The following is a 27,742-nucleotide window of genomic DNA, read 5'->3' on the forward strand; positions in this document are numbered from 1 at the left end:
GTTTTCAGATCAATCAGGCAGAAAATCATGGGAGTATCGGATTCTTTAAATTGGGTTTGACAGAAAGTTGCCATAATTTTCCTTCAAAAATAAACACCACGGAGCTCTGACACATCCGAAACCAATAACAAAGAAAACAGAACTGAGCGTCTCATTATTCTTCTCTGTGATAAAAGTAACACAACATACACCAAACACACAGTTTTCTTGATGTCATAAAATTTTATTAACTGGGACTACGATAAATTTAAACTGGCCCAGCTCGGTGAATTAACAACTTATTCGTCGGTAGAAGAAAAAATTAAGACAACACAAACAACGACACAAAAACGGTCGTGATTAACAAACAGTCAAGACTCGATAGTTAAGGTGGCTCATTGGTCGACGAACAGGCCGGCCACAGTAGGATTACATCTTCTTGAAGGCGGCTGTGCCGAGTGATCCTCGGTGCAAATAACACTTGAAAAGTTGGTCGCTCACAGCTTCTGAGTGGGCAGTTGCATGTTATTGCCATGAGCGGGGTTTGGCGCGGGTAGGTCAGGGTCTTTTTTGTGTGGTGTATTTTGTGTAGGTAGTTCTGTATGTGGAGGTGCTGGACAAGTTTCAGAATGGAAAAGTTTGTGAAATATTTTGCTGTAAGGCTGCGGTAAACAGTGGGGTCGGCGATTCTGGAGTTGTTCAGATTATATGAGTCACCCTCTGTCAAATAACTTATAATCTGGACTATAGTTAAAAAAGGGGGACTCGTGAGATGATTGCCAGTTATAGAGCAATCAACATTACTCCAAGTTTGATTAGATCCTTAGAGCCTTCAAGCAATGACAGAAGGCCGCCAAGCTCATGGTTTGGCAAAGATAATGACCATCAAGCATACGACATTGTCATGGAAACACACATTTGGGGACTTGATTGAAACGGCGTGAAAAAAAATAAATTACAATTAAACGAACAAACGAGAAATGGCTGAGTGTCTTAAATCGGGCACAGCGAATGGGAATAAACGCAACATTTCGATCAACAAAGCAGAGATATTGCAATGACGCGGGCACAGGTATTGTCAATCTTTCGAACGTCGTCGTGCAATTACACAAAAATAATCTTTCTTCGTCAAGACATAAAACGTTTAAAAAGCAGCTCGGTCGCCAGGTTAAGGCGGTAAAAGAGGAGCGGTAAAAAATCCACACGGGACACAAGTGGTATGCGATCATTCGAATGCGAAAGGTAGTGTAAAGAATGGAACTAAGTGAAGTTTTAAGCGACAGGCGTGACGTCACACCTGGGAAACCTGTTCCGGGTTTTCATGCGGATCTGTGAGGTAAAAAACAGATGGTTAAATTATGGCTATCACGATTTGGACCATTTTCTACATTAAAGAAATAGAGGCACAAAGGACACAGAATTATTACCTAATCGCAAAAACACAAACACAAGGTTCGAAACCGGCCTTCAAGACTCACCCATATTAAACGATCGGTAGGTCTTCGGAATCGGTGCAGGAAATAGGTTTTTCTGTTTGGCGTTGATTTGTTTCACGGCCTCCGTGTAAGAAGGTAGGGATCGCCTTTCGTTGTTGGGTGGTTTGTGGTCAGGACCTGGTTGAAGATAGAAACATCATTTACGATTGACGTCCAAAGCACCAGAGTATTGTGTCTCAAGGAAGGAATTTAGTCCCGATTTCTACCAACTTTAGTTTTTTCAAGTGCTGATAATTTTTTTGTACTGGCAACAGCATGAGATTATGTAACAAAAAAATTGAACGATTTTGGGTTGATCGTCTCCTTAAACCGCATTAAAACCTTTACGCTTGGTTTAGCCATTAACATTGTTGTAATTTGTTTGAGAAGTCACAGCAAAGCAGCAGTAAGTGACTGAAGCTCACCTGAGGAAAACGACAAACGATTTTGGTGGACCAAGTGACCATTTCCCATCTGCCCGCTGGGTGGCAGACTCATTCGCGACGAATTCTGCGTGACGATGACGTCATCGAATGACACGTGACCATCGGTGGAGGAGGGCGACATGGGCGGGGAGCTGAGAGGAGAACTCGACCCGCTTCCGAGACGCAGTTGTCTAGTTCTTCCTATGCTTGAGGTGCGTTGTGGTGGAGGAGGAGGGGGTAAGCGTGATACGGACTTCCGGGTTTTGTCCTGGATATTTAGGGAGTTTGGCGTCACTGTTGATGACGTGGAGTGGCTGTGATTGCCATTGGAGTTCGTTGATTGGGCAGAGAGCGGTGTGGCGGGAAGGCTTGTGCTGCTGCCCCATGCTGAATAACATGTTCACAAATATTACATCAGTGCTACGAGGAGATTAACATCGAGTTACATTTATTTTTCGAAAAAGAGTTACACGTCTACACAACTACACAAAACCATTGAAATGGACACCTCCGTTAGCTGTATGTTATGCCATATATTTTGTATTAAAACATTACGGCAATGCAACAAATACCAGATCCTCACCTTTCATTGTTTGCTGCAGTTTGTCGCCATCCAAGTCGGTCTCGCTCCAATCCTGACTTGTTTTCCTTCTCGCTTCTGGATAGTCACGTGACGAGTTTCCTGGAGTCTGATTGGTCGGTTGGGCGTTGTAAATGTCAAATGAACTGGACTTAACTGCTCTGTGTGTTACAGAGGTGTTACTGAACGCCTGCTCAGCGTATTGACTCGCAAGGCTCCGGTTGTAATTGAAAGAATGACCAATGGCTGGCACTGTGGCGTTGAGACGATCATTGAGCGCTTGTGGAAGAAAAGGGATGTTACCAGATTGCGTAAGGTGGTCGCTTTGCCCAGGGTACTGCCAATTGAAGCTTGGGTCGTTACCCATACGCCTTGTAGGACCATTCGGTGCCGACGAAGGGATCTCGCGTGCTTTTGCGGGCATTCCAGGTCTACCAGGAGGCGTTGAGTACATCTGGCTCGTTGGAAATACATTATCGCTCAGTGGTGAGTACGGAGACATGTTCTCCAGCGAATTCTGCTGGACAAGACTTTTAGGCGAGGAAGTCCTGTTCGGTAACGGGAGACGCATGTTGGGCCTCACAGCAGAGGCGGTCGGCGGTTCTTTCCCCATTTCAGGGCTTTCCCAAATAGTTGGGTTGTGCAAAGAAGGGTCGGATTTGCTCAGACTCAACCTTCGAACATCCACCAAGTTCGTGGGTGTTTCGGGCGGGGGCGACACCTTGCGACGGGGTTTCTGCGCCACCGGCCTCTGCTGCTGTAACTCCAGGAGAAGCTGCTCCTCCAGTATCGCTTCCGGGGTCTTGACGTGGGGTTCGGGCCGGGGAGAGAATTGCTGGGTGACTTGGGTGTAATTATACGCGGAGTGTTGGGTGCGGTATTGCCGACGGGCGGCAGCGTGCCTTTCGCATATCAGGTAATCCTGGATGCCACGCAACGCACTGAAAGGCTTGTGCTGGTGGTGCGGCACCCCCGGAGGCACGTGACCCGGGTGGTGGACGCTCATGTCGCCAACGGGCCCCCTGGCGCCGGCATGGTTCACGCCTGCGCCGCCCGTCGGAAAGGGATCTTTGTTTTCTGGTCGCGGGGGATCCCCCTGACCCCTAAATCCAGATAAAAAAGTTTGCTCGACTTTGTCTTGGTCGCCCTCACGCGGCGAGTCCTGCGATTGGACGCTGGACGCCTGGGGGCGCTGGCGGTCTGAGCTCGACGTTGAACCCACACTCGCTGTGGAAGGCGAGTGACTGCGGTCTGAATCGACCAAGTGGTGTTGTACGTCGTTTTTTCTGGAGCGTTGGTGATGGCGGTGGGTCTGGTTGTTGTGGTGGTGTTGGTGGTGCGACGGATGGTAGCCGCGACCGAAGATGTCGGCGTCGTCGGTGGAGTTAAAGATGGTTGAGTCGGCCGACAGAGAGCCGGCACTCACCACTCCGCTGTCGATACTCGGCGTTCGTGGAATTTGAGGATGGTTTGGAAGAATTAATGACGCCTGTGTGGATACAATGTAATGGTTAACACTCTGAAATGTGCACTGAAAAGCTTAGAAAAGTAAGGGCAAGATGTTACTTTTTTGAATTAATGTCCATGGTTTCAAAATTAAAAATTAAAAAAGTTTTTTAACAACATGCGATCTACAGACGTCGAAGCACTACGGAAGCAAAATGTACAAGCACTGTTGAAGGCACTTTTGAAAAAATAATAAAATATTTCCACAATTGCTTTGTCGAAATTGGACATTTTATAATCTGAAACGTTTCTTTAGAATCAGGTTACCTGGCTTCCAGTCCCTGGTGCGTTCAGGGATGGTGTGGATGACGAAGTGGAAATGTGAGCAAACCTTCTGTCCGACATGGCAGATATCATTGTGCCACCGAATGAACCACTTCGGGCGTTACGGTTTTGTTTGATGACAGGACGTTCGTGGTGATGCCTTCCTCCTACACGAGGACACGAGGACGTTTTATTTGAGATTTGCGCAGGTGTTGTGTTTCAGAGTAAGTGAGATTTTCGTAGTATTGTTTAGAAAAAACTACTTTTTTCCCTATTTAAGTTAGGATCAACAAATTGTTCATGGAACATCATGCGCATTTCTGCACTGATACTTAACAGCCCGTTACAAAAAATAGCAAAAAAAGTCAGCATGATCATAACGCCGAATTCCAACACAAAAACCAAATCCTTTCATGAACGTACCCGCTGATTTTACGGTGTCAGCCGAGGAACTCGAACTCGATCTCTGGGCGTTGGCGTTCTTCTGCTGCCCATGTAAAAGTCTCGGTGATGCCGAGCCAGTGCCGGGAAGCGATCCGACGGAACCGGTCCAGGGCACAGGGGACCCAGAGCGCGGACTGTTGTTGCCACCTAGTGACGAAGTGGAGGACAGGGTCGGGTTGGATGAGGATATCGTTCCGAGACTCGAAGTGCTGGCTATGCTCGATCTGGAGCTTGAAGGAGCGCTATTGGCTGCACTGGCTGGGAAAAACCGCTTGTGAGTAGCCGGTGCACTGTGGATGGCTGGGGTTGAAGGGTCAGGGATAACTGGAGAACAGAAGGATGTGTTATTATTGTTGTGTTGGTCTGCAGAAATACACTCAGAAGTCATCGTGTATTCGATGCGAATACAAGTTAGTTTGTTTGCATTAGCGACATATTTCAAATTGTTTTTTGGGGGGCATTCATGGTATTGATAAGCAAATATCAGTAATGTTGAACAAACAGCGACAATTTTTTGGGGGCTTTGCAAGAAATTTTGACTATCATTATGTTGAATAATTTCATCACACAGGTTAATTTGATCAAAATGTGGAGTTTATGCAGTTTTTCAACATCAAGCCAATATTATCAGGGCAACCCAAATGTTATCACAATGCAACATCTAAAACCAATTTCAACTTGTAGGCAACTACAGCATTTTGCAAAGTTTGCTGAACCGAGATGTGTGGATGCGATAAATATAGGCGTGTCAACATTACGTCATAATTACCTGACGGTAGGCTCAATCTGTTGTTGTTCCTGTTTACGTTTTCAAGCCCCACGCTGTGGTTTGCCTGTCCAGCGCCCTGCGGAACATGTGTATTGATAAAACACGTCATACGTGGCAATGCCCAATTAAACACATCCACAAATACCAACAATGCAACAAACAAGATTGATAAAACCCGGGAAAACGTCACAGTGGTAACGATTGTTACGTCATCGGCGTAACTGGGGTGAACTAAAGTTCACCGGAAGCCGAGAGGAAGTGTGTGGTTAATCGACAACTTTTATGGTCCTTTGCAAGACAGGTGATTTATCGAAAACCACGTGTGAAAAAAGCATTTACTGCGCGAGGTAAACAAACACTACTGCAGCATCTTGCAGGCCTGGCGCGAGTGCTCGAGTGCAGAAAATATGGACCCAAATTCCGGTTAAAGCTCCTCAATTTGAGTGACTCACAGTAAATATGGCAATACGGTTTAACATGTTGTACAAAGCTTGAAGAAAAATTACCATGCAAAACACTTATTTACAGCTTAGTCCGTGTCCAACTTAATTAAAAACGAGGGTTTAAAACACTTGGATGACAGCATTCTTAACGTCATACACCAAACCTTCAACCTCAAGAATCAAAAAAATTCCTATGCAAAATTACAATAAGAAGCATTTTTACCTTCACGTTATCGTGACGGGGGGAGAGATACGGGGAGTTCGTGGGCGACAACTCGTGGCTGCTTGACGATTCCGACCTCTTAAATTCCCTTGATTTCTTCCCATCCCCATCCTCAGAGAGGGCCATGAGCTTCTTGAGCGCTTGTGGCGACTGCGCACCTATCAGTAACCACGCATAAGGTTAATTTAAATGATTAAGAGTAAAAATGGGAGAGAATTTTAAAGGATGATATTAACTGGGCAAGACCTTTCCAACAATTTCCAAATATTGCAGTTGAAATAAGGTTTGTTTTCAGTTTTGATATGTTCAGAACGCGGGACAGATTGACGTTAATTTATGGCACCGTTTTACCAACTTATTAAAAAAATATTTTTTGTCATTGTGTTACACTCTGTATAGGACTAGGCGAGTGGAAAACGAAACTTTTGTCGTGGTAAGAGTAATTTGCTATCCGCACATAATACAAATATGCGCCATCACCACAAGCTTGGCTAAGAAGAACAAATAGAAAAAGCACCCGCTTAATAAGCCTTGAACTATGCAGACTATGAACGCCGTTAAAATAGAGAACATGTCAAAACAAGTGTATTCAGAATAAAATATACACATGTAGAACAAGTTCGAACCAACGTAATATAAAAGTGACGGGCGTGTGGAAAAATGACGTAAGTCACTTAAGACAAGAAATAAACAGGAACAACTCGGTGGTTTATTAACGAAATCCAAACCACAGTGAAAAGTAAGTGAGTGCAACTTTACCCCAGAGCAAGCGTCCACATATTAGTTGAACAATGTTAACAAACATCACAAATGTTTACTATTGTTGAACTGCCAGAGTCTCAATGCGTCGCGAATTTCATCGTGAGAAGCGCGTGAAGCCTTTTTCGTGCCAGAGGCTTGTTTACTCCCAGAGATGTTACAAATGGTTGTCGTGCTGACGTCATTCCTCGACGTTGTGACGTAACAGGTGATCGACAGTGGCCTTGGCGCGCCCCCACTATCGCACTTTGAAGTGCTTGCATTTCCAAACCCGGCATGCGATAAGTAATCTGTCGAGGAGTTGTTTGTGACGCACTCTGCGGGATTCTGACGTTGACAATGGAAATCAGTACGAGAAGTGTACCAAGTGACGTCATCGGCAATATGGGGATTTCCGGGCGTGCCAAATGTTGATTCGTTGCTATTGTGGTTGTTGTTTACGTCGCCGACGGTCCCAACGCCATTGAACTCAAAAGGCAAAGAAGTGGATCTTGTGTGGTTTGGTCGGCGAACTTCCAACAATGTTGAATTGCTGCTTTGTTGGTCGCCAGACCAAGTGCCTATGGGATTGGTCTGTTCTGCCTTGTCACCGTGCAAGCAAAGTTTAAGTCGATCCTCGTTAAGATGGCTTATTAACTCAGGTGCGCTAATCACTAGCGGCGCAGCAGAGCTAGATCGATGTCTGAAGCCACGTGTGAGTGACCTGGATCTCGATCTGATCGATTTAAGCAATGACTTTGTGCCTTTAGCCGGAGCGTCGCATTCAGTGTTGTTGTTGCCACTTGAGGTTGAATCGCATGCCTGAGCGGTGCCCGCTGGTCCGTGGCGGTGGCGATTTCGGCTCTGTCGTGGTGGGGTCGGGGGTTTCTGACTGTACGAAGAGGGGAGCGAGTGCTGTGATGTGGCAGGCGGCAATTGGTTGGGAGCAAGTGCTGGAGGGGAAGGTGGAGGAGTGACAACTGGTAGTAGAAGAAGAAACATGGGAAAGAGGAAAGGGGAAGAAAAAGATATAGAAAGGTTAGAAAACATGCAAAAACTATTAGAGGTGAAAGTGTGAAGCAAAGTCCTGTGCAAAGTGACGGTGGATTGTTGACAAAGTAACGTATTAAGGAGTCCACGCAAGTAGGAAATAACATATTTCGAAGACTTTTCAAGGATATGAAGGTCACCCGACTACTACCACCGTATATAAACCACCCTACTACGTAAGCTGGTCGTATTTACCTTGCCATTCGCAACACTCTTTCTTTTCAGTGAAACCTATACGTATTTTGACAAGAAAATGCGTAAAACTTAATTGCATCTGACACGAAGCGGAAAATGAACATTTTTTATATTTGTAATAAACCATAAATAAAAAAGCCGTGTCGGACAAAATCAGAGCACGTCAGCTTTGTAATGTTAAAAAAATATGTTTTTTAAAGCAAGGAATGTATAAATGCGGTTAAGCACTGTCTGGGCTATGCACATGTATGTCGAAAGGCGACAAAAGGCGATTATAAAACAAAATATTAACCTAACAAGATTTGCTCTAAGAAGCCGGAACTCACCGAACTTGGGTAGCGAAGACACGGGAATCTTTTTCCGCGTGGGATGTAGAGCTATGACCGGTACAGCCGCAAGGTGAGGTTCGGAGTTGTTCCTGGATGGAAGAGTGCCGCTCCCTGAGCTTCCAGATCCGCTCCTTGGAGCCATCGGAAGAGTTCTTGAGGAACGGGACGGGGAATCGGCCGCTTGACGGCGTTTGTTGGGCTGAGCGGAAGCTGAAATAAAAAATTATGTCATTTGAATGCTTGCTGAATTGATTCTGGGAATCGTTTCCCATTCTGTTGCAAGTGGCCCTGACGATTTCCACCGTTGAACGTGGCAGGTTTTTAGTTGTGTGAAAGGCGTGTTGTGAGGTAGTAGAGAGCCTTTTTATTTTAACCTAATTCTTGCTTCGCTTTTTTTATAGACACTGATGATGCTTTTAACAAAGCAAATATATTGGTCTAACTTACCAAGACTGACAGATCTAAAGTTTCTTAGATAGTGGACATTTGAATGATTGCTGAATTTTTGTTATTGCAGATAACTTTTATAACGAAACAAAACAAAACTGGTTGTGTTGTTTGGTTATATTTAGGGTTGGCAAACCTTCTTTATTAGTGACTGGGCGTCCTTACTTTAAGGCATTTAAAACTAATAAACGTCATCATGCTTCAGTGAAGGTAAACCGCATTCCTTTTCAGTCGTCCTTGTTTTCGGTTTTACATCGATGACAGGCCTGGTTAGAAATTCCCTAAAGTCTTCGACATTTCAGTGCCAATATTAAACGCGATTTTTGGTTGCTAGTTTAATTGCTTTGTGGGCTGCGATATATAGCAGAGAGAGTTCACCATCGTGACTTATAAACTCCGATGGGTAGAGGGGCAAATACTTCAGAGCAATAAATATCGAAAGATGATATTACTCGTATGAGCTGGGGGCGCACCGTTCGAACCACAACACTGCGAAGAACCCGGTTATAATTGACAAGCGCAAATTGATTTTAACTAACAGATGATAATGCCACACACTTGGGAGTGATCGTAAGTGTGTCTACTCCCTGGCGAGCAACACGAGAGCAGAAATTTCGTCAAAGGTTTTACTTCCAGCTGTTTCCACAATAATATACCTTGACGAATTGACAAATTTACCGAATATATGTAATGTTTGGGCCCATTTATCACCTTCTTTTCTGCTTACAAGTTACAACCAAAAAAGTTGTCATAATCCAGGTTTTGAAACTGTCTCATAATTCAGATATTGTTCGTTATTTAAAATTAGTTCTCACTTAGCTTACCCAGTGCAGGTTCGACCGCCTTGGACATCTCCATCAGTTTATCCTCGTCTGAGACAATTTCCATTTGTTGCATAAATTGTTTCACTCGCCTCACGTTCATCTGATCCTCGTACATTCGCTTGGCGTTGTTGAAAGACGACCGACGACCTCGTCTCGTGAGCGTCATGTACATGGATGACGTACCCTTGTCCAATTCCTTCTGGTGGGTGCTGTAAATTGAAACATACCATGATAATGTATATATGTGTATTAGTTTATATGTGTCAAGGTTTAACGGATACAAGGTATAAGTTTATGATCGTTGCAAAAATACACAACGAAAAAATATTAGGTTAGTTGAAATTACACTGAATTGAACTTGAATGTTTGTAGGTACTTACGCGGCAGCGCTTGGGATGATTTGAGAACTGTCGGCTACACAAAGACGACACACGTTACGTATTTCCTTTCCAATCATTCTCATTTTCTCGAAGTTGATCAGACCGTCTACTAACGTGTCGTTGCCTTGTCAAGAAAATTGCAAAGTTAGTAAAAAATTCAATGTGTTTGACCTAAAACCCTGCAATGGAACTGTGTGTGGTGTAATTACCGAGATGCAGGAAGTAAAGGTCCTTCTTCACCACTGGGATATAAGGTATCACCGGAGGTTGCGATATGTAATCGTTGAGGAGGGTCCTGTACTTGGACATGTTGCGCGAGGGGTCCATGAGTGCTTGTAGTTCCTCGAATAGACGAGTGCTTTTGGCTGGAACCTTCTCCCAAGTCTGCTTCATGCGAGACACGGCGCGGTATCCGAGGCCGCTGCGATAAAACGAAATAAACTTCGGTAAAACCATAAACGGTGCTGGTCGGTGTATGGTAAGCTTAATCCCTTAATTAGTTCGGGTCGTATACAGAGTGTGTATATATAGAGGCGATTGTGTTTGGCGGTGTTGTGTTTGGTTGGGAGAGACCAGTTTTGGGAGAACTGGTCTTATGAGGTGTAATGTGAGGGCTCTATAGATTGCTTAACCGGTTTTGTCTTTTTAAGGCTCGGAAAGCATTGGCAAAGTTTTAAAGGAACGGTTGCCACAACAATGGAAACTGAATGCTCATATTAGGTTGCTGTGTCATTTCTGTCACACCACCGCATAGTTTTTTTTCGAAAATAGATTACAAAATAATAAGCGTGTTGTACAAGATCTCTGACCAACTAGCTATGTATTTACCAAGATAGGTTGGGCACTGACGTACACACTCTACTTTTGACTAAAACTCAAGCTCAAAATTTACACAATGTGGCCAAATGGTATTCCAAAAAATACACAAGCCTCACATATACCTGACAAGCGCAAATGTTGAGTTGAGGTTTTTGATGATTTTGCAGTGTTGGGCGATCTTGATGAAGTGCTTGATGATCTTGGAACGCTGGATCAGGTTCGGTTCCTTGCATATTGTCGTCACCACCCAGAACAGTTCACGGTTCACCAGATCTGACGAAAACAATTGCCATGTCACAGTCAGATGCTATCGTGCGTTTTTAAGAAAAAATACGCCATGAACTCATAAATTCGTGATATTGGCTGATTTGTTTCATTTATTCGCCCGCCCACGAAGCGCCAAAAATCATTTTGCCACTATTTCTTTGAAATAACCCGACGAAAAGCGCTTAAAATAGCAAAATTTTCACGCACGAGTTCGCTAGAAACGTCAAGTTCGTTCGCGGTCGCCTCACTTTAATAAACCTCGTCACGTCACGTCCGCATTTGAATGTAAACAAACGCAATGGGGCGTGACGACGAGGCGTGAAATCTTTTGTTCAAAATTGTTGAGCTCTGCCAAGGTTTGTGCGACCATATGCTCAACGATAAGCAACAAAAGAGCAAAATAAATCCAAAATTCGAATCAGGAGGGAAAAAAATGGCATAAACGTCCTAATCCGTTTCAAATCGTTTCTTTTAGGGAACAGTTACCAAAAACAAGGCATTTTGTACATGGTGTGCTACTGCTGTCCACCAATATTGGTTTAACGGGTGTTATCATGACAGACTGTTGCGGAAAGCGGAACGTCGACAAAACAGGAGATTACTAGTTTTACGTTCCAAAGCGGGGATTTGCACTAAACAACAATCCCATGATAGATACAGACCCCTTCAGTACAAAAGTTGCTCCAAGGTGCTGCTGCAAATAACATAGTCTAGACGGGTTTGGGCGGTTTAGTTATGGGTTCCCTATGGAGACGAGACGAGAGTTTGGCTGGTTGTAATAGGTTAAGTTGAGGAGAAAATAAGGCGAACTATAGTATAATCAAATAGGTCGGCTTGAACTTGTGGCTTCGGCGGTCTTGGCGCCTATTATGTGAGTACGCATTATTATGAATGTTCGTTTTGATGTGAATTATAGAAACCTATGAAAAGCATGAGGCTATATTTGTTTCGCTTACGAGAAAAAACAACTTGTAACAATGCTAGCGATAAATGATGAAATTGAAGGGTGATTTACCTTCGAAGTTTTTGAACTGCGTTAGTTCGGCGTCGAGATGGAAAAGGTCTTCGATGAAGTTGGTGGGTTCGGTCTCTTGGAACATTTTGTAATCTTCGCGCGTCAAATGTAACGCGACCTGTTGAACCGAGAATGATAAATTATTCTGGTTTTTACAGAAATATTGTGCGTTTTTTAGACACAAGAAGCAACAAGCTACCTCAAAACAGCTGAGATCCAAAAACGAGAAGTTGGCTTCTTTCAGAAGTTCTGGAATGTTCTCGTCTGGGAGAAGCTGTTCGCTGTTCATTGTGTTCTTTAGGTAATACCTGGATAAATGAGAACACTTCGTATTGCGCTGTAGCAATTTGACAAGGTATACGTTGTATGTCTGTCCATATACAGACACAGACAAACTAGTTGCACAACTTGTAACAGCTAGTATGTCTTTTGCGCATAAAGGCAACGCACACCATTATTAGACGTTTGTTGCAGATTTTAACCAAAATAACATTTTTGACACACTGGTGTTTTAAAATGTTGGCATTGGCTTAAAATTTTATTGTGACGCCACTCCGGGACTTACCTTGATCCTAGAGGTATGTTGGCCAGCTTAGCTAGAGGATCGGGAAGTTTCGACTGTTTCACAAATTTTTCCCCCTGCACCGAAACCTGAAAAAAATCGTGTTTAGTCCGTGTTTATAAAGCCATCCAAACATAACGTAAGTATCTGTGAATGTATATATCGTGGCGTGTGTCGTTGTCTTGTTCATTATAAACACCCTGATTAAACCCTTGTTATGTATTATACACCTGACAAAAGCTGTACACAACCCCTAATTCGTGTGGAGCAACAAGCAATTACACACATACAAAAGTCGCCCTGTTCATTGTAATATACCTTGTACAATGCATAGTTTTCAACGTCTTCGATTATACCGAATTCTTTGCAGGCGTGAACCACAGCATCTCCTGCTGTCGTGTCTCGATTCACACACACGAACCTGTGTGTTTGGTCGGCTCTGTACACCTTGATCACATCCTCAGGTGCTTCTGCACAACCACAGGCGAAGGTTACGTTAAATACTGGTGAGTAACGCTCTAAAGGCATCTCTCGCAGTAAACTATAAATCCAGCAAACATATAATATAACGAATCTTTTCAACCTAAAAGTAGATAACCTTTGCAAAGCAAAAATATGTGTTAATTTAATTTCAGCTGAAAACTCAAAGACATAAAACACTGCCCACCACCTCCATCTGTTTGGCCCAAAAGAGACAAACTTCCTTTGGCATCACCATCTTAATTACCTGACAATGCCCCAAGCTCATACGCAGCCGGATCAAGCAGGTCCGGATTGCTTAGACTAATTGCAGAGGATTGGCGAAAGCCACGCGGGCCGTCGATTGTGGCTGAGCCGGTCGAAAAACGACCTCTTGCCGGAGTTTGAGGACCGAGCATCGAGTCATCCACTGACACCTGGTCGCCCCCACTGTTTGTGTGTGTTGTAAGTGAGAGTGTAGGTTGTGTTTGTGTCCGAGTTTTCAAAGTGGGTTTGAACATAAATGTCAATTTTTTCATGTTCGTTTTTTAATTGGAAATACAATGTTGAGAAAAAATTTATGAAAGAATGAGTTACAACCACATAACATACATTACGTAGGGCATTTTAATGAATATAACAAAAAATACGGATGTTTGAGAGTGGTGTAAGGTACAACATGCATTAAGTGCATTTAGGTTTGGTGGATTGTGGGTTTTTGTGTGAGATGAAATGTTTTGTGTTTGTGGGAAAAAAACAACATGCACAATGGTTAGAGTCAGTCACCTCAAAAATGCAATTATTATACACAACATTGCTTAGTTCAGAGTAGGATTATTGTCACTTATCACAAAAATTACAGCATTGGCCAAAACACTTTACGTTTTAGGTTATTAAAGCACATTGTAATGAAAATAATTATCAAACATTTGTAACACTTGTAGTTTGAACAACTCAAATGGTAAAAACAAATACTAGTAACAAACAATGTGTTTGATACAATGGTTAGCATTCTATCTATCACGCAAACATGCAAGGCATGCATAAAAACACTAATCATGCTTAGTACAAATTAGACATTTTTGACATGCTGGCAATGGCAAAGGGTGTATTGTCACATTCACTTATCTTGGTAAACAATTGGTGAACTTGATGTCAAATTATGATAGAGGCAAAACACACAAATGTGGAGTGACAGTTAGCATTCCCTGTTGTGAAAATGCATTAGCTTAATTGCACCAACATGCTACAAGATGACGGTTACAGCAAACTACACCACAAGTGGTCTGAACTGTTTTTTTATGTGTAAAGTAAGGCAATTGTTTGTTTTGATGTCCCATGTAATGCAATTCTTTGTTTGTGACTGTAAATTTGAGACCAAGTTTTTGAGAAAATATTTATGACTTGTATATATTAGCTACAGTCTGATTGGTAACAAATGTTTTTTAAAAAAACTGTCATCCCTTTCAAACAAACTGAAGAAAACAAAAAAGGAATTTGCTGCTTGGCAACAAAAATGCTTTTATAAAAGAAATGAAAATAAGGGCAGCAAAAACCCTAATGCCTTTTTTTTGGTTTGCCACTTACTGTCTTGCCATATATTCGGAAAAGTTATTGTCTTTTCGAAAGATTCGTTTAAGTTTACTGGTTGCACGACCCAATGTTCCACCTGTAATTTTAACCAGGCTTTGAATAGAAATTATTCGGAATTTTACCAGTCTCACTTGCATTACTTATACATCACAAAATGTGTCTTAGGATGCACAGACAAAAACCTTCAAAGAAATTGATGGCTTAAATAAAGTCTATACATCTGATCAACAACAATGATGTTAAATATACAAAACATGAGTATTTAAGACTAAACTAGACATCGGGGTTCGTGATGAATTACTGTGCTCTAATATACTTAACTCAATATGACTAATAAACAACAAGTAAGCATGGTTACTACAAGTGCAAGCAGAGTGAGAAACAACATGAAGTGTTGGTGAACAGAACAATGACAGCAACTTACTGTGGTGTTGGCATCTTTGGGAGGACATTTAGTTTGGCAATAAACCTCTTGGTTTTGCCACTAAATGAGTTTGCTAATTTTAACACAAAAAAAATAATTTCATTATAAATAAATCAATTTTATACTAAAAGTGACAAAAATGATGCATTTCTATCTAAAACTATAATCAAGGGAGTAGAAATGTTGCAGATATTCCTAGCAAGATACCAAACAAATTGTAATTTTCAGCACCGCTACTGTAAACCTACACCTTAAACTCCGATTGGCAACAAGCAAATCAACTAACACTACACGCTGCGCAATCTGGTGCACTTACGACATGAAAACATTGAGATAGTTTGGAAAACTTGAAATCTTGTTAAGGATGCTCAATTTGCGAGGCCTATTCACTTGGGAGAAGGACGCTATAAGAAAGTTACACACACAAATAAACCACCGCATGATGTCCTTTGTGGTGCCAGTAGCAAAAACTAATAAAGCCACTTATTGTATATAGTGTGCCTTGTCAGTGGTAGTTCCAAACTGCTTTTAGGTACATTTATTCTTAAATAGTGATACTTATATGCCATATATAAACTGTGCTGTGCACAAAAATGCTTTATCTAATATTTTGAACAATTAATTGACAGATAGAATTGAAATCCACACCTTTTCTATGCTTTGTGTCATAGGACTCTGTAGTGTCCGACATCATGGTTAAGGACATTCTCCCAGCTCGGCTTCCAGCTGGATGAGGCATTTTGTCTTCTCCTTTCCCTTTCTTCTTTTTCTGAGGATTTCTCAGTTCTTCCACCATTTGTTTGAAAGCTACAAAAAAGCTCAGCTTAAAACCAAATCCAGTAAAGCAGGCAATTAGGCACTCACAGCTAATTTTTGTTAGTTCCTTTATGTCATAAATAAAAACATGAAGAGTAACAACATATGTCACTTACGGAAAAGACTAGTTTTCAGTGTCATGTTGAGCTCTGTATTCTTGTTTAATATTGCATGAGCCTTCTCCTTGCTAAGCTTTTCAAAGTTTTGTCCATTTACTTCCATTAACAAGTCACCTGTAAAATAGGTTGAATATTGCTTTAATATGATAAGATTGTGGCACTAAAACAAGCTGAACTAATTGATAATTTACAAAAGCTACTAAAATATGTGGTTTTGCATTAATGACTAGAGTGTTACTTTTCACAATGAACTGTACTAGCCTAACAACAATATCACTTTTCTTTACATTATAATGAACAAGGGACTTGCCTCTTTTAATTCCTTTTGTCTCTGCAACGGATCCTTCTTGAACTTTGTTAATATATATTGGGTAGTTGTTCTCTGATCCACCCATGATTTCGAAGCCAAGATCAACTTCATTTGACTGCCTCGTCTGCAATGCAAAACATTTTTCATCAACTAAGGTACCATATATATATACAAATCATTTTTTTCTATTTGAACACAGAACTGGCATTTCCTGAAGGTTAGGATAAAACCAAAAAAGCCACATTGTGGTAAAAATTAGGAAAAAGCATTAAAAGGGTGAAAACAGATGAACAATCTGTTGTTTCAGCAAGCTTTGTAAAGAGAAAATCCCGCAGCATTATTTCCCGCTGAGAAGGAAGTGGAACTTAAGTTTAACATAGGCATGTGCGGATTGTTGACCTTCTACAACAGGAAATATCAGTGGATTTGGCACGTCTTTTCGAACTCCCGGAATCTCAACAATACCAGAAACTCACCATAGCAACAGTTCTTGGTTTAGCTTTGGCATTGCAGGCTATGTTGAAGAGCATTGTCTCTCCCTGCAGCTTGTGTTGGTGAAGTCTGTCCTCGAACTTTTCCAGAAGATCCATCATTCGCCAGTCACATTCAAAGTCGTTGAAATGGTTGTTCACCCATAACAAGATCACCCGTATGACCTGTTATTCACAATTGACGATTGTAAACCAGTACAGTCCATTTTTAACACATTATTTTACTGTGGCTCTTTAGGTGTAATTTACAAACACAAAAATTTCAACTATATTAAATTTAAAAAAACTGTGTTGTTCAAACAGGATGGCTTTTTAAAGACTTTATTTCAAATTAACCATGAAAAGGAAATACTATGGTATGAGTATGCATAACGTCATATGCTATGACAACGGTCATTGAATAAATCTGACTACGTCACTGTACAACTGCATCAGCATATGAAACACTACAGTGACAACCCATTGATTCAGAATACCAAAAGTAACAATGACATAACCAGACAAGGTGAAATACAGGTGAATAAATCTAACAAGTGAATAGTGAAATCTTTAAAACAATGCAATATTGCTCATAGCAGCTTAAACAAAACACAATAAGCAAAACCCTATTTCAGTACCTTGTCACGGAATAGAGGATTATCAAACCACTCCAAGAGTTTGCCACAAATTTTTAAGGGTTGGTTGCCAAAGGCTCGGTAGGTCAAAAGGAAGTCATCTGTGTAGGTGGAGTCTATAGTATTGTCTTCCAGCAGGTGATGTAGCAGGCTGTCGGCATTGCCCTAAAGCAGAAATTACATGTTACAAATAACACAGGCCAAAGATCAAGGTCCGACAATTGCATGATGTGCAGGTCTGCCTAGGTACCGGAGGCATCACATGGTATATTGCAACACATACCCTAATGACAATGTTTCCTTTTTTGGTCCCGCTTTCAAATTCTCGCTTTTCTTTTACCATCACAATCTGTCCAGACTCATCTTTAATGTTCTGGATATTCTCTTGTCCTTGGTGAAGCACATCGTAATACTCTTGTTGTGCAATGCATAGAAACTGAACAAAGTGGCAAATATTAGGCAAAAATGACTTAACATGAAGTGGTGATCTTTCAACGATGTGCGTATCCATTAATTCTAATTTCTAACACTATGCAACCTAGGTGTGCACAAAAATATTGGGAATCTACACAAGGCACAACTTAATTAGAAAATGTGTTTATAAGTGCAACAAATTATATTGTTTTTATCCATTTCTAAACCCGCAAGTAGTAAAAAATTGCCCAATTTGTCAGACAAATCCTATTACTTCCAGTAATACTAGTACTCTACAAACAAAACAAAAGAAAAGCTCGAACAGGGTTTTAAGAAACATACCTGACAGTCATCACACAGGGTGTACATAACACCTTTGTGGTTCTGTGCTTGCAACGTGGCTTCGACACCGAAGCTGTCTCCCATGCTAAGCTCGGAATCAGCAGAAGCATCTTTGGTTTTGACTTGTACTTGGCCATTTATGATTACAGACCATGAATCCAGCTTGATAAAACACAGAAGATGGTTAGGATTTCTAATGAATTCTGACAGGCTTTTGAATTGATACAACAGTTTGTCATTGAAGTAAAATGTAAACAAAAGAATGTTAAATTTTAATGACATGGGGATGCTGAAGCACAATAAGAATTGAATGCATTATTTTACTAGTGAGCATTCAATATAGATAGCAGGTAGTCAATAAAGTGATCAACCAACCAAATAGTTTTGACTGGTAATTGATGGTATAGCAATATATTGTATTTAAATAATTTTTAGTGAATAATTTAAAAAAAAAATTTGGTTTTTATTTTTTTGTGGTAATTCAAAGTCTAATAAAATGGAAATTTTTTTCTTTCTATTTTATCCAGCATCAAGTCCTATTTAACAGAGCAGTGACAGTTTGTCCACCCACAGCAAACAGAAATATGAGTAATTCGTCCATGTTATATATTTACCAGCTCATCATCTTTCAGCACAACTGTCCCAGCTTTTTCCACCCAGGCAAACACCATGACCTTGCAGAGTGCTCGTCTGATTGGTTCAGTCATGTTGGAAAAGGCCCGGAGGCTCTTTGTAAATTCCAGTAGAATTTCTATTCATGAATAATAGATTGTCATTATATGCAAGCAGAAGTTCAAAGGGTCAATGGGCATACTTCTAGTGTTCTATACTTCTGTGCGCAGTATAGCATGGCACAAAATAGAGGTTCAATAAATTTTTAATCATTTTGAGGTATTTAAATAGGTTTAATAGAAATAAAAACCAAAGGCACTTACCCAGGTCATCACCATTGCGATCGGCTATATCCTTTTTAAGAACTTCAATGACAAGATCTTTGATCACAATAGAGGAAGTGGAATGCAATGAAATGGAGTCATCTTCATCAATGTCTGGTTCGTCGAGGTCTTCTTCTCCTTCCTCCTGCAAAAGTGACCCAAGTTTAACAAATGTCTGTCAAAGTTGATAACACAGAAAAGAGTTGGGTTAAGTTGGATAAAGGCAGGCAGTTGAATAGAATTGGCAACAGGAAGCATGACTGACTTTTGCGTTATTCCTGTACCGGTGCATTGAGTAAACCAGCCCACACACAGCGGTATTACACAAGCGACTGATGTAACAATTCATTTAGTAGTAACAGCATGAAATTATGCTTATCAGTGACATTACGACAAACACAAGAAACGGAAATGTTTAAAAATTTATTGAGCACAAAATGTTGTTTATATGTTGTTAAGTTACCCACCTCTTTCGAAAAGCTTGATTGTGAAATATCATCACGCATGGCAACTTGGCCGTTAGCTCCCTTGTTCAAGTTGGTGGGCATCTGTTGGTGCATTGGGGAGCTGTGCAAAGACTGGAAAAAAAAACAAATTGTAGTTTGGCAATAAATATTCAATGTGTTAAATTTGCAGTTTGTTGCAACAGTATTACAATTTAGTACTACAATTTACCTTCATAACACAAGACACTCCTTCACTTAACTACTAACTTAGATCTAAATTTTCTCTATAATGGGTCACAATTTCCACTTACTTCAGAAGATGAAGATTCTACTTCGATTACACTGTCTAGAGTACTCGATGCTGAATTTGAGCTGCTGTGACGAAAGGCGTGAGGTCTTGTGTTGATTCCACCGCTGTGCAAAGTCATATCTGGGTAGTCAATCTACACAACAAACAGACTGTCTATGAAGAGTCCACGCCTACACAAAAGTGATGCATGCAATTTTACACACATGCATACGCGTATTGAGGAAAGTCCACCATGTAGGTGAGTCACAAAATTTTTTAAAATAAATTGTGTGTGGATGTTTATATCACATCACCACACAATGCAATAAAACTTTAATGCAAACAAACACATGTAATATAATAACATATTAGAAATATTTAGAAAAATAAAAAATACACATGATACTGCAACAAACATGACCTACAGCACTCAAAACTGTATCCACCCAAAGCAGAAAGGGAATGGCTTGTATCTATTTTAAAATCTTGACAAAAAAGGAGCACAAAGTTTCTTGGGCAAACTGTGGAAGCTTAGCACTTTATCAGATAAGAGAGAGACATCGAAGAAGTGGCATCAGCCTCAGGCATTTTATTACTGTCAAGGCTGTCATGGCGATAAGAGAGCAATGTTGTGCTCACCCAGTGATTGAGAACTACAAGACAAACTTCCTAATTTCTAAATGTCGAATAGATTAGAGGTATCAACTACCTTGGTCCCAACAACCACATGCAAGCATCCCTCCAACAATTAAGTACATACTAATTATGAATCATTACCCATTTTTAGAGTAATTAATAATTATGAGCTCAGGGCACTTCAGGATGATGACTTACAAAAAATTTGTGATGACTTAAGTTGCAAATTTTTGAAGCAGTCATTACAGTAAAATAATGTACTTGATTGATCCCAATAAATGGAATCTTGCAACAGTATATTGTTGCATGAAAACGTAATACAGTGTGACACGACAGTAGCGTTGCATGCACAGGTGGTACATAAGGAAGTAACTACGGTGTGATACTCACAGCAATCATTTCCGACGCTTCGAGGACGAGGCATTGACAACCTCTGCGCTTGGTGCCAGGAATTTGCTTACCAAAGCTGCAAAACACAAAACAGGTGGTTAGGCGGGGCCTTTACACAAGTCGTCGCAATTCACAAATTAATATCGTGCAGTCCCGCAGGAGAATGCCAATATGTTCGTATGAAATGAAAAATCATCGCCTCTGACACTGATATTAATTTGAACGCGATATTGAAACGTCGACGCACACGTCGCTGCACAATCGACCAACACTGATGTGATACCCAGATGTATTTCAACAAAATACTGTGAGCCAGAGGTGTGTGTAAGACAAAAACAACAAAAATGCTGAATATAAACAGAAGTAATGGCGCGCTGGGCGGTGACAAAACACCGCTTACGCACGTCTACGCATGCGCGTGTTTGTGGAACAATGGGCGCGCAACGTTGCAAGCGGTGCAAAGTGGAAGATGGTAGGCTGAAACGCGTGCGTGTGCATGTGGCGCATGTCGCGTAAACCTCTCGTCGCGTTCCGCTGCGACACTGTACGAGCCTCTACGACCGCCAACCATGTCCAACGCGGAAGAGAGAGGGAACTTCCGAATGCTGCAGCAGAGGCTCTGACTTATACAGGGTTTCGATTTCAATCCACACGACCGAGCTGCGAGCTCACATCTTTAAAACGTTACAAAACCCATGTTCCTGTCGTAGAACTCTAAACAAATTAAATCAAGAAACGTTTCCTAAAATAAACCTTGCATACTGTAAAGAAACTCAATGTGTGAAAGTCAATAAGTTTACACAGGGCTAGTCATATTCCGCTTGCAAAACGCCCACCAAGTGTAATCAGAGACACCAAAACAGTTGCCTGCAAAAATTTTGAACCTGCGGTGCTTCACTTTAAATCAACGTAGGCGATGTCTGTTTTAAGTTCTGTGCAGTAAATTAAAGATAACAGTGTATGTAGAAATCCAGGTCGCTTGGCGTGTGCGCTCGAGTGTATTCCCATTAAGTGGGGCTTAAGTGCGGATGGTAAACACACATCAAAGTTTGAGAGACCCTCGGATGCGACACACGCCCTGTTCGTCTAAGGCTGCTCGACCGCCACTACTCCAAGATGGAAGTCTTTCAGCTGTTTTACCACGGCTGAGAAGAGGCTTTTTTAACTTTTGAGATGGTGACTTTGCTCAACTCGACTTTCGAAAATAGCTTTCATCTCGACCAAACGGGTATTGGAAACGACTTAAAATTTAGACAATGACGAGCAACAAAAAAACACAGCTTCACGTTACACTGCACTATTTATAAGTTCTTCCGTCTCGTGCAACACTGGCTGTAGATTGTAGTTCCGTATACGAATTAAAGCTGGATACGCATCACTACCCTTCCTTCACATAGGCCGTTTTTCAGCGCCAACGTGAAGCGCTAAAACAGTCAATAACCTTGCTGTCAATTTGCTTGTGTTGTGTTGCTGGCGTACCTGTCAAGCCAAACCCAAACCGTTGACTGAAGCGCAAGACATTCTCTGAACTTTTCTTGGGCATTAACCCAAGCCAAACACCTCCAATGACTGAACAATTACCTGAGCGATTAAGGGTTTAGCTTTCACGCTGCATACGGTAGCCTAGAAAAATTCTGCGAAACCAGCTTCGTATGTTTACCGCATAATTGCTTCGGCCTATAGCGAATCAGTCATTCGATTCCAGCGCTTGTCGGCCCCGCAGCAAAATAACGCGCAGTGTATAATGGCCAGAGGCGTAATGCTGGAGAGTCAGAAGTGTTTAATTGTCGTCGGCGGCCGACGACAAAGCCGAGATACTCCAGTTGTGCCAGAAAGATCCATCTTACCGATGATGGGCCTTGAATGCAACGGTGCATGAGGGTAATTGAATTACAGCCCCGGCTTTCGCGATGATAGAGTTTTGATACCGTAAAGTACTGTGCGTCTACTTTGTATTAAGCTTGGAGTAGCTGTTCTCATGCAGAATATCTTACTGATGGTTGAAATAATTTCAAATTTTCCAACTTTTGGACACACAATTAGTAACTTCAATTAATGCTACCGTAGTCATCGCACATTACGCTCACCCTCGTGTATAACATGGAACTTATATTGCTACACTGCGCGACGCCCTTTGCCAAACACAGTGTTGGTAACAATTAATGTACGACAAGGGCACTGCGCTACAGTAGCGTAAAACAAAAACAAACAAACTGCACATTAACATCGATCTAAGTACGCCGTTTCCACAAACAGGAAGGCTGAGGGAGATGATGACTAACTCGTGACCTGTAACCGGTGACTTGCAACACGCGCAATGATGGCATAACCTTAACCTGGACGGCGAACTATAAATGAAGATATACAATGTGCCCCTGCTGAGGCTAGGCGCTCTCAAAGCAATTAACTGCGTCACAACATAGAAGTACAGAGTATGAACGTTCAATGAACGATAGGTTAAGGACACACGCGGTTGTTCCGAGTATCGGAAAAGGCCAAGGGCATGAAGGTTTGAAACCGTAACTACGCCATAGGAGCAAAAGATTTACGACTTTCGCGTGTCGACGTTACACTGCTTTAAGTTGTGATGCGCCAGAGTTACGCGTCACGTGACACCGAAAACCAGGCGATTACGTCAGAGATTACACTCCCCACATAAGATATGTGACGAATACATTCCTGGCGCGCATTTGGATGCCGTTACGCCGCGCAATTCCTTGCCAGCAGGGTGGTAAGCTGGCGTAATAACACATCAAAAGGGGGATGGAAATGGAAAAAATCACCACTGCCGAATACAAAACTACTTCAGCAATATGTTGCGAGGTTGGGTTTGGTGTAAAAAAATCATTTACATACTTATGTACAGAAAACTCTCATAACCATAGAAAACTGTTCAATTATTTTAAAAGCTACTTGTTTTGGCGAAACTTAAGGATTCGAACGCGGCGAAAGTTGATGATTTGAATACAATTCCACCCACGTTTCTTGTTGCTCATCAAAACTTCCTTAAGTCTGACTTACGTGTCTTCGGGCGCGATAAGATGCCCTATCTTAACGAGGCAAAACATAGCAACATAAAATTCGCAAGCCATCGTTCAGAACGCTCAGGCCGCAGGTAAATGGGTTTGGGAACCGCGGAGAGTTGGTATTCACTTCCCGGGTAAAATGAGCTTATCGAGATCGCTGTCAATCACAGCTCCATAGGTGTACGGTTACGCGGCGCACGGCGCTAGTCAACACTTTCTTTTTTCTATATTTCTACTTGGAATTGGACACGGTAATGAGCGCTTGATAAGATTTGGTAGTGGGTAGTCAGTCAGTTAGAAAAAATACTTTAGAAACCCTTTAGCATGACTCACTTCGCTTTGAAAAAGGCACAGAAACGCCACAAATAATTTTAACCTGATGATGTGCAAGCTGAAACAATTGTATTTTTAAAACTGAGTTTCCGCGAAAGTATATCACCAATTTAGAAAGTCAAATCCAAAACCTCATATCCCCGATTCACAAGTATAGTAACACTGGTGGTTCGTAGCAGCAGCGCGAAACTGCTGAAGAAAAACACTCATTTATTTGCCTGACAATAACAGAGGTTCTGAACGAACTTTCATCGTTATCCGCTGCTTGTTTCTGACATCACCATTCCAACATTCCGAACTAACAACAGTACATAGTTTGCCACTGGAAACCCACGCACTACACAGCATTTGGCCTAAGGCGACTGTGTTTTCTTCAAGGTCTCGCCACTTAATTTTCACACTTCGCACTTCAGATATCGGTATTAAAGCTCATTACCCAAACGTTGAAAACAACCGTTGAGAGCATGGCTACACGGCACGCTTGTTTGCATTCCACGTCCAAGAGGCCGCAGTCTTAACGAGCTGTGGCACGCAATACGGAACGAGCTTTAACATTCTGACAACACTGCAAGACACAGACAGAACAAGGAATTTCACGGCGACGAAGACCCGCAAAGGGCGAAAAAATCGGCTTCAGACTCGCGTGATGGGAAAAAATCGCGGGCAGGGTTCGCGCCCCAGGGAGTGAGGCGCGCGAGACTCCACCAAAGAAGTCTTGTGAATCTTTCTAGGTGAGGCGTCGCGCTTGGCTGGGTTTGAGGCGTTTGGCGCCGGAGCGTGCTGTTTTCTTAAGAGACCGTGAATAATGTGGCGGCTCGCGCCCAATGGGAGAGGCGTTTCTCGAGCTGCAGGAGGAATTTTTTATGCGAGAGAAGTTTTTTTAGGTATCGCAGTTTACTTCCTACTGCAAGTTTTTTTGAAAAGTCGCAACTTCCTTACGTTTAGCTGTCAAAAGCAATCAATTTCATCGTTGCGGTCATTGGCGTGGACTCGTGTGGAGTAGGAAGGCCAACGAGCAGCCCTTGTTTTGAAACTACACAAGTTAACTAAACATAAATATCATATACATCACATTTATTTCGCTCAGAAGAAACGAAGTCGAATTTGGAGGATTAAAAACCTGCAACTACCGAGAAACGCTTTTTCAAATCTTTTCGTCGAAACCTAAACCTTCTTTTAGTAGTTTCTATAGACGCGAAAAGCGATGGGTGAATTGCACACCCAGGGTTAAGTGATTTTGTCGTAACTATAAATAACTTGAAGCAATCCCTTTATCGACTCGTGCTATAAAAGAGTGCGACTTTCGACTGACCTTGATTCCAGGGCGTTTTTCATCATCAGAAATTGTTCTTTCGATTGGATGGAAAACAATGCGACGAGCTGCGTTGGGCAACGAAATGCAACCGCGCTCTGCTATTCGGGTGCGCTCTGCTACACAGTTACAACTCGCAAACTTAATATTTATAAACGCGTTGCATCTAAATACAATGATACAAAACGAATGATTTTTGTAATGACGGCACCACATTTTAACTGAACGACTCACTCGCAAATCCCCCATGCAAAAGTGTTGAAACTTTTGCTTTGCTATGCGCAGTTCAGAGCTACGTGTTCTTTATCAGCCAACGCAAAATCGCTACAACGCAGGTCAGTCCGTATATATTCAGAACGCCCGTACAACCTACACCGAACAATGTAATATTTTATCACTCTGCATTTGCGCCCCTAAAATTTCTCCAAACCTTCTGTGAGGCTCGTCTGCGGCCATCGGACTAACCAGAGAAACGCACGTGGATGTTGGTTTATGAAGCCAAAATGCGGAAGTTGGCTATGACGTAGCAGGTCAAACGGGCGCTCTCGATCTAACGCTTATAAATAGAAGCGCAGTGCCATTGTTAACTCGCGAGAATGAAAATTACGTAATTTTTTTTAATGAGTCGGTCTAATACTTAGGGGCGTTTTCTATATGTAAATGAAACCGGGAAATTCCAATTCGAAACAGCAACGCCAAGGTGGTGCGTGGTTACCGAAAACAATGCAGTATCCAAATACGGGCATATATTTCTGTAAAAACGCCTTTTTCTTCGTAACTGCATCCATTCTTGTCGCATACCATTGGAAGAGTCAAGGTAGCATTTCCGTCTCTTTTGTGACGTTTTGTTTTGAAAATTACTTGCTAAAGTTCTGAATATATTCTTTTCCTGAGTGCTAAATGCGAAACCATCTATAAGGAACACAATAATCCAGCTTACTATCCATAAAGCTCAGCTCCACTCGATACACCTGGCAAAACTGGTATAAATTTCGCTTACATATCCATGAAGAAATTACACGTCTACGAGCAACCTTGTTTCAAGATATTTGTCACGAATTCTTGACACGCCCGCAAGCCAAACATAAGAAAACTCCTCAAACATACACCCAGTGCGAATTGAGACACCAACCTCGCTCAGCTAGCCACTGTAGTGTTTCCCGGGTCACAGCTTGGACATATAAGGACGCGATCCGCCTTTGACACGCGACTTACTCGCGAACTGTTATTGCTCCGCAGCGAACTTTGGACACGAGAACGAAGTATTCAGCTTTACCTTTCTGACCAACTAAACAGGAACGGAACGTCACGGGTTTGAAAGATTCTATTGGTCTGGCTGTCATTTGCTCATACCTTCCATCTGCTAGTATCTAGTCAAATATATGCAAAAAAACAGGTGGAAGCGCTGGCGGCCGTTTTTTTATATCCACTGAATGATGCCAATTTGATGAAGTTTCGTTTTCAAGGAGAATAGATGTTTAACCGCGGCAATGTCAGTCGAAACAACGGCCATGAAAGCAGCAATTACCGGGGAATCGACAATTATCAAATCGTTCACAAATCCCGGAAATAAAACCAATGACAATTTGCGTACAGCCATAAGTTTTGCGATTCGGCTGCCAGAAACATGCAGACACAATAAGCTGCACCGCACGCGCGTGACGGGGGTTAACCCGCACCCTTCATTAAAGCAATGCGGACAGGCAACGTGAAAGTCGTGGTTTGTACTGTTTGCTAATGAGCCGTAGTTGACCCTGCAATGCGCCTATGCGACCTGATCAGTCTTTCCGCTACGACAGAAATAACCCCCACAATGTTTGTTTTTTTATGACCAAAACATGCAGGGGATGCACGTGGTACGTAATATAGATTTAATTATAGTAGTATCACTGGAGGGTGACGTAGAAGATTAAATTGCAAAACGCACTGCTTTTCATATATATTGCAAATAAATTGGTAATGATACTCACATTTTTTCATTGTTAAGATTACGATCGATTTGGGGTCTTAACAAGTTGTCGCAAAGTCAACACGAGCAATATCCAAAGTTCGGAGCACA

At 41.8% G+C, this 27,742-nt stretch overlaps 1 protein-coding gene across 5 annotated transcripts in view; it reads right to left on the reverse strand.

Moving 5' to 3' along the window:
- Positions 1 to 208: 208 nt before the first annotated feature.
- Positions 209 to 27,742, reverse strand: part of LOC145895137 (rap guanine nucleotide exchange factor 6-like) — a 38,310-nt gene continuing 10,776 nt past the window's right edge. The window contains exons 1-32 of one of the 5 annotated variants that reach the window (XM_082983907.1): positions 24,808 to 24,840; positions 21,013 to 21,088; positions 20,009 to 20,140; positions 19,719 to 19,829; positions 19,252 to 19,396; positions 18,931 to 19,067; positions 18,317 to 18,478; positions 17,844 to 17,996; positions 17,564 to 17,725; positions 16,932 to 17,111; positions 16,456 to 16,579; positions 16,143 to 16,259; positions 15,859 to 16,017; positions 15,527 to 15,614; positions 13,462 to 13,643; positions 13,053 to 13,204; positions 12,738 to 12,823; positions 12,372 to 12,480; positions 12,173 to 12,290; positions 11,013 to 11,163; positions 10,281 to 10,492; positions 10,072 to 10,195; positions 9,692 to 9,900; positions 8,418 to 8,630; positions 6,109 to 6,266; positions 5,443 to 5,518; positions 4,653 to 4,997; positions 4,233 to 4,396; positions 2,463 to 3,948; positions 1,880 to 2,266; positions 1,458 to 1,592; positions 209 to 1,308 (exon numbers count right to left, since the gene is read on the reverse strand). In XM_082983907.1, coding sequence (XP_082840033.1) covers positions 1,271 to 1,308; positions 1,458 to 1,592; positions 1,880 to 2,266; positions 2,463 to 3,948; positions 4,233 to 4,396; positions 4,653 to 4,997; positions 5,443 to 5,518; positions 6,109 to 6,266; positions 8,418 to 8,630; positions 9,692 to 9,900; positions 10,072 to 10,195; positions 10,281 to 10,492; positions 11,013 to 11,163; positions 12,173 to 12,290; positions 12,372 to 12,480; positions 12,738 to 12,823; positions 13,053 to 13,204; positions 13,462 to 13,643; positions 15,527 to 15,614; positions 15,859 to 16,017; positions 16,143 to 16,259; positions 16,456 to 16,579; positions 16,932 to 17,111; positions 17,564 to 17,725; positions 17,844 to 17,996; positions 18,317 to 18,478; positions 18,931 to 19,067; positions 19,252 to 19,396; positions 19,719 to 19,829; positions 20,009 to 20,140; positions 21,013 to 21,021 — 6,024 coding nt within the window. In that variant the 5' untranslated portion in view covers positions 21,022 to 21,088; positions 24,808 to 24,840 and the 3' untranslated portion in view covers positions 209 to 1,270. Of the gene's footprint in view, positions 1,309 to 1,457; positions 1,593 to 1,879; positions 2,267 to 2,462; positions 3,949 to 4,232; positions 4,397 to 4,652; positions 4,998 to 5,442; positions 5,519 to 6,108; positions 6,267 to 8,417; positions 8,631 to 9,691; positions 9,901 to 10,071; positions 10,196 to 10,280; positions 10,493 to 11,012; positions 11,164 to 12,172; positions 12,291 to 12,371; positions 12,481 to 12,737; positions 12,824 to 13,052; positions 13,205 to 13,461; positions 13,644 to 14,780; positions 14,863 to 15,210; positions 15,284 to 15,526; positions 15,615 to 15,858; positions 16,018 to 16,142; positions 16,260 to 16,455; positions 16,580 to 16,931; positions 17,112 to 17,563; positions 17,726 to 17,843; positions 17,997 to 18,316; positions 18,479 to 18,930; positions 19,068 to 19,251; positions 19,397 to 19,718; positions 19,830 to 20,008; positions 20,141 to 21,012; positions 21,089 to 24,807; positions 24,841 to 27,742 lie in introns of those variants that run through there. The other 4 variants (XM_082983904.1, XM_082983905.1, XM_082983902.1 and 1 more) reach the window with 4 other exon arrangements.

The sequence above is a fragment of the Ascidia mentula genome, chromosome 3 (assembly GCF_947561715.1).
Source record: "Ascidia mentula chromosome 3, kaAscMent1.1, whole genome shotgun sequence".
NCBI lineage: Eukaryota > Metazoa > Chordata > Ascidiacea > Phlebobranchia > Ascidiidae > Ascidia > Ascidia mentula.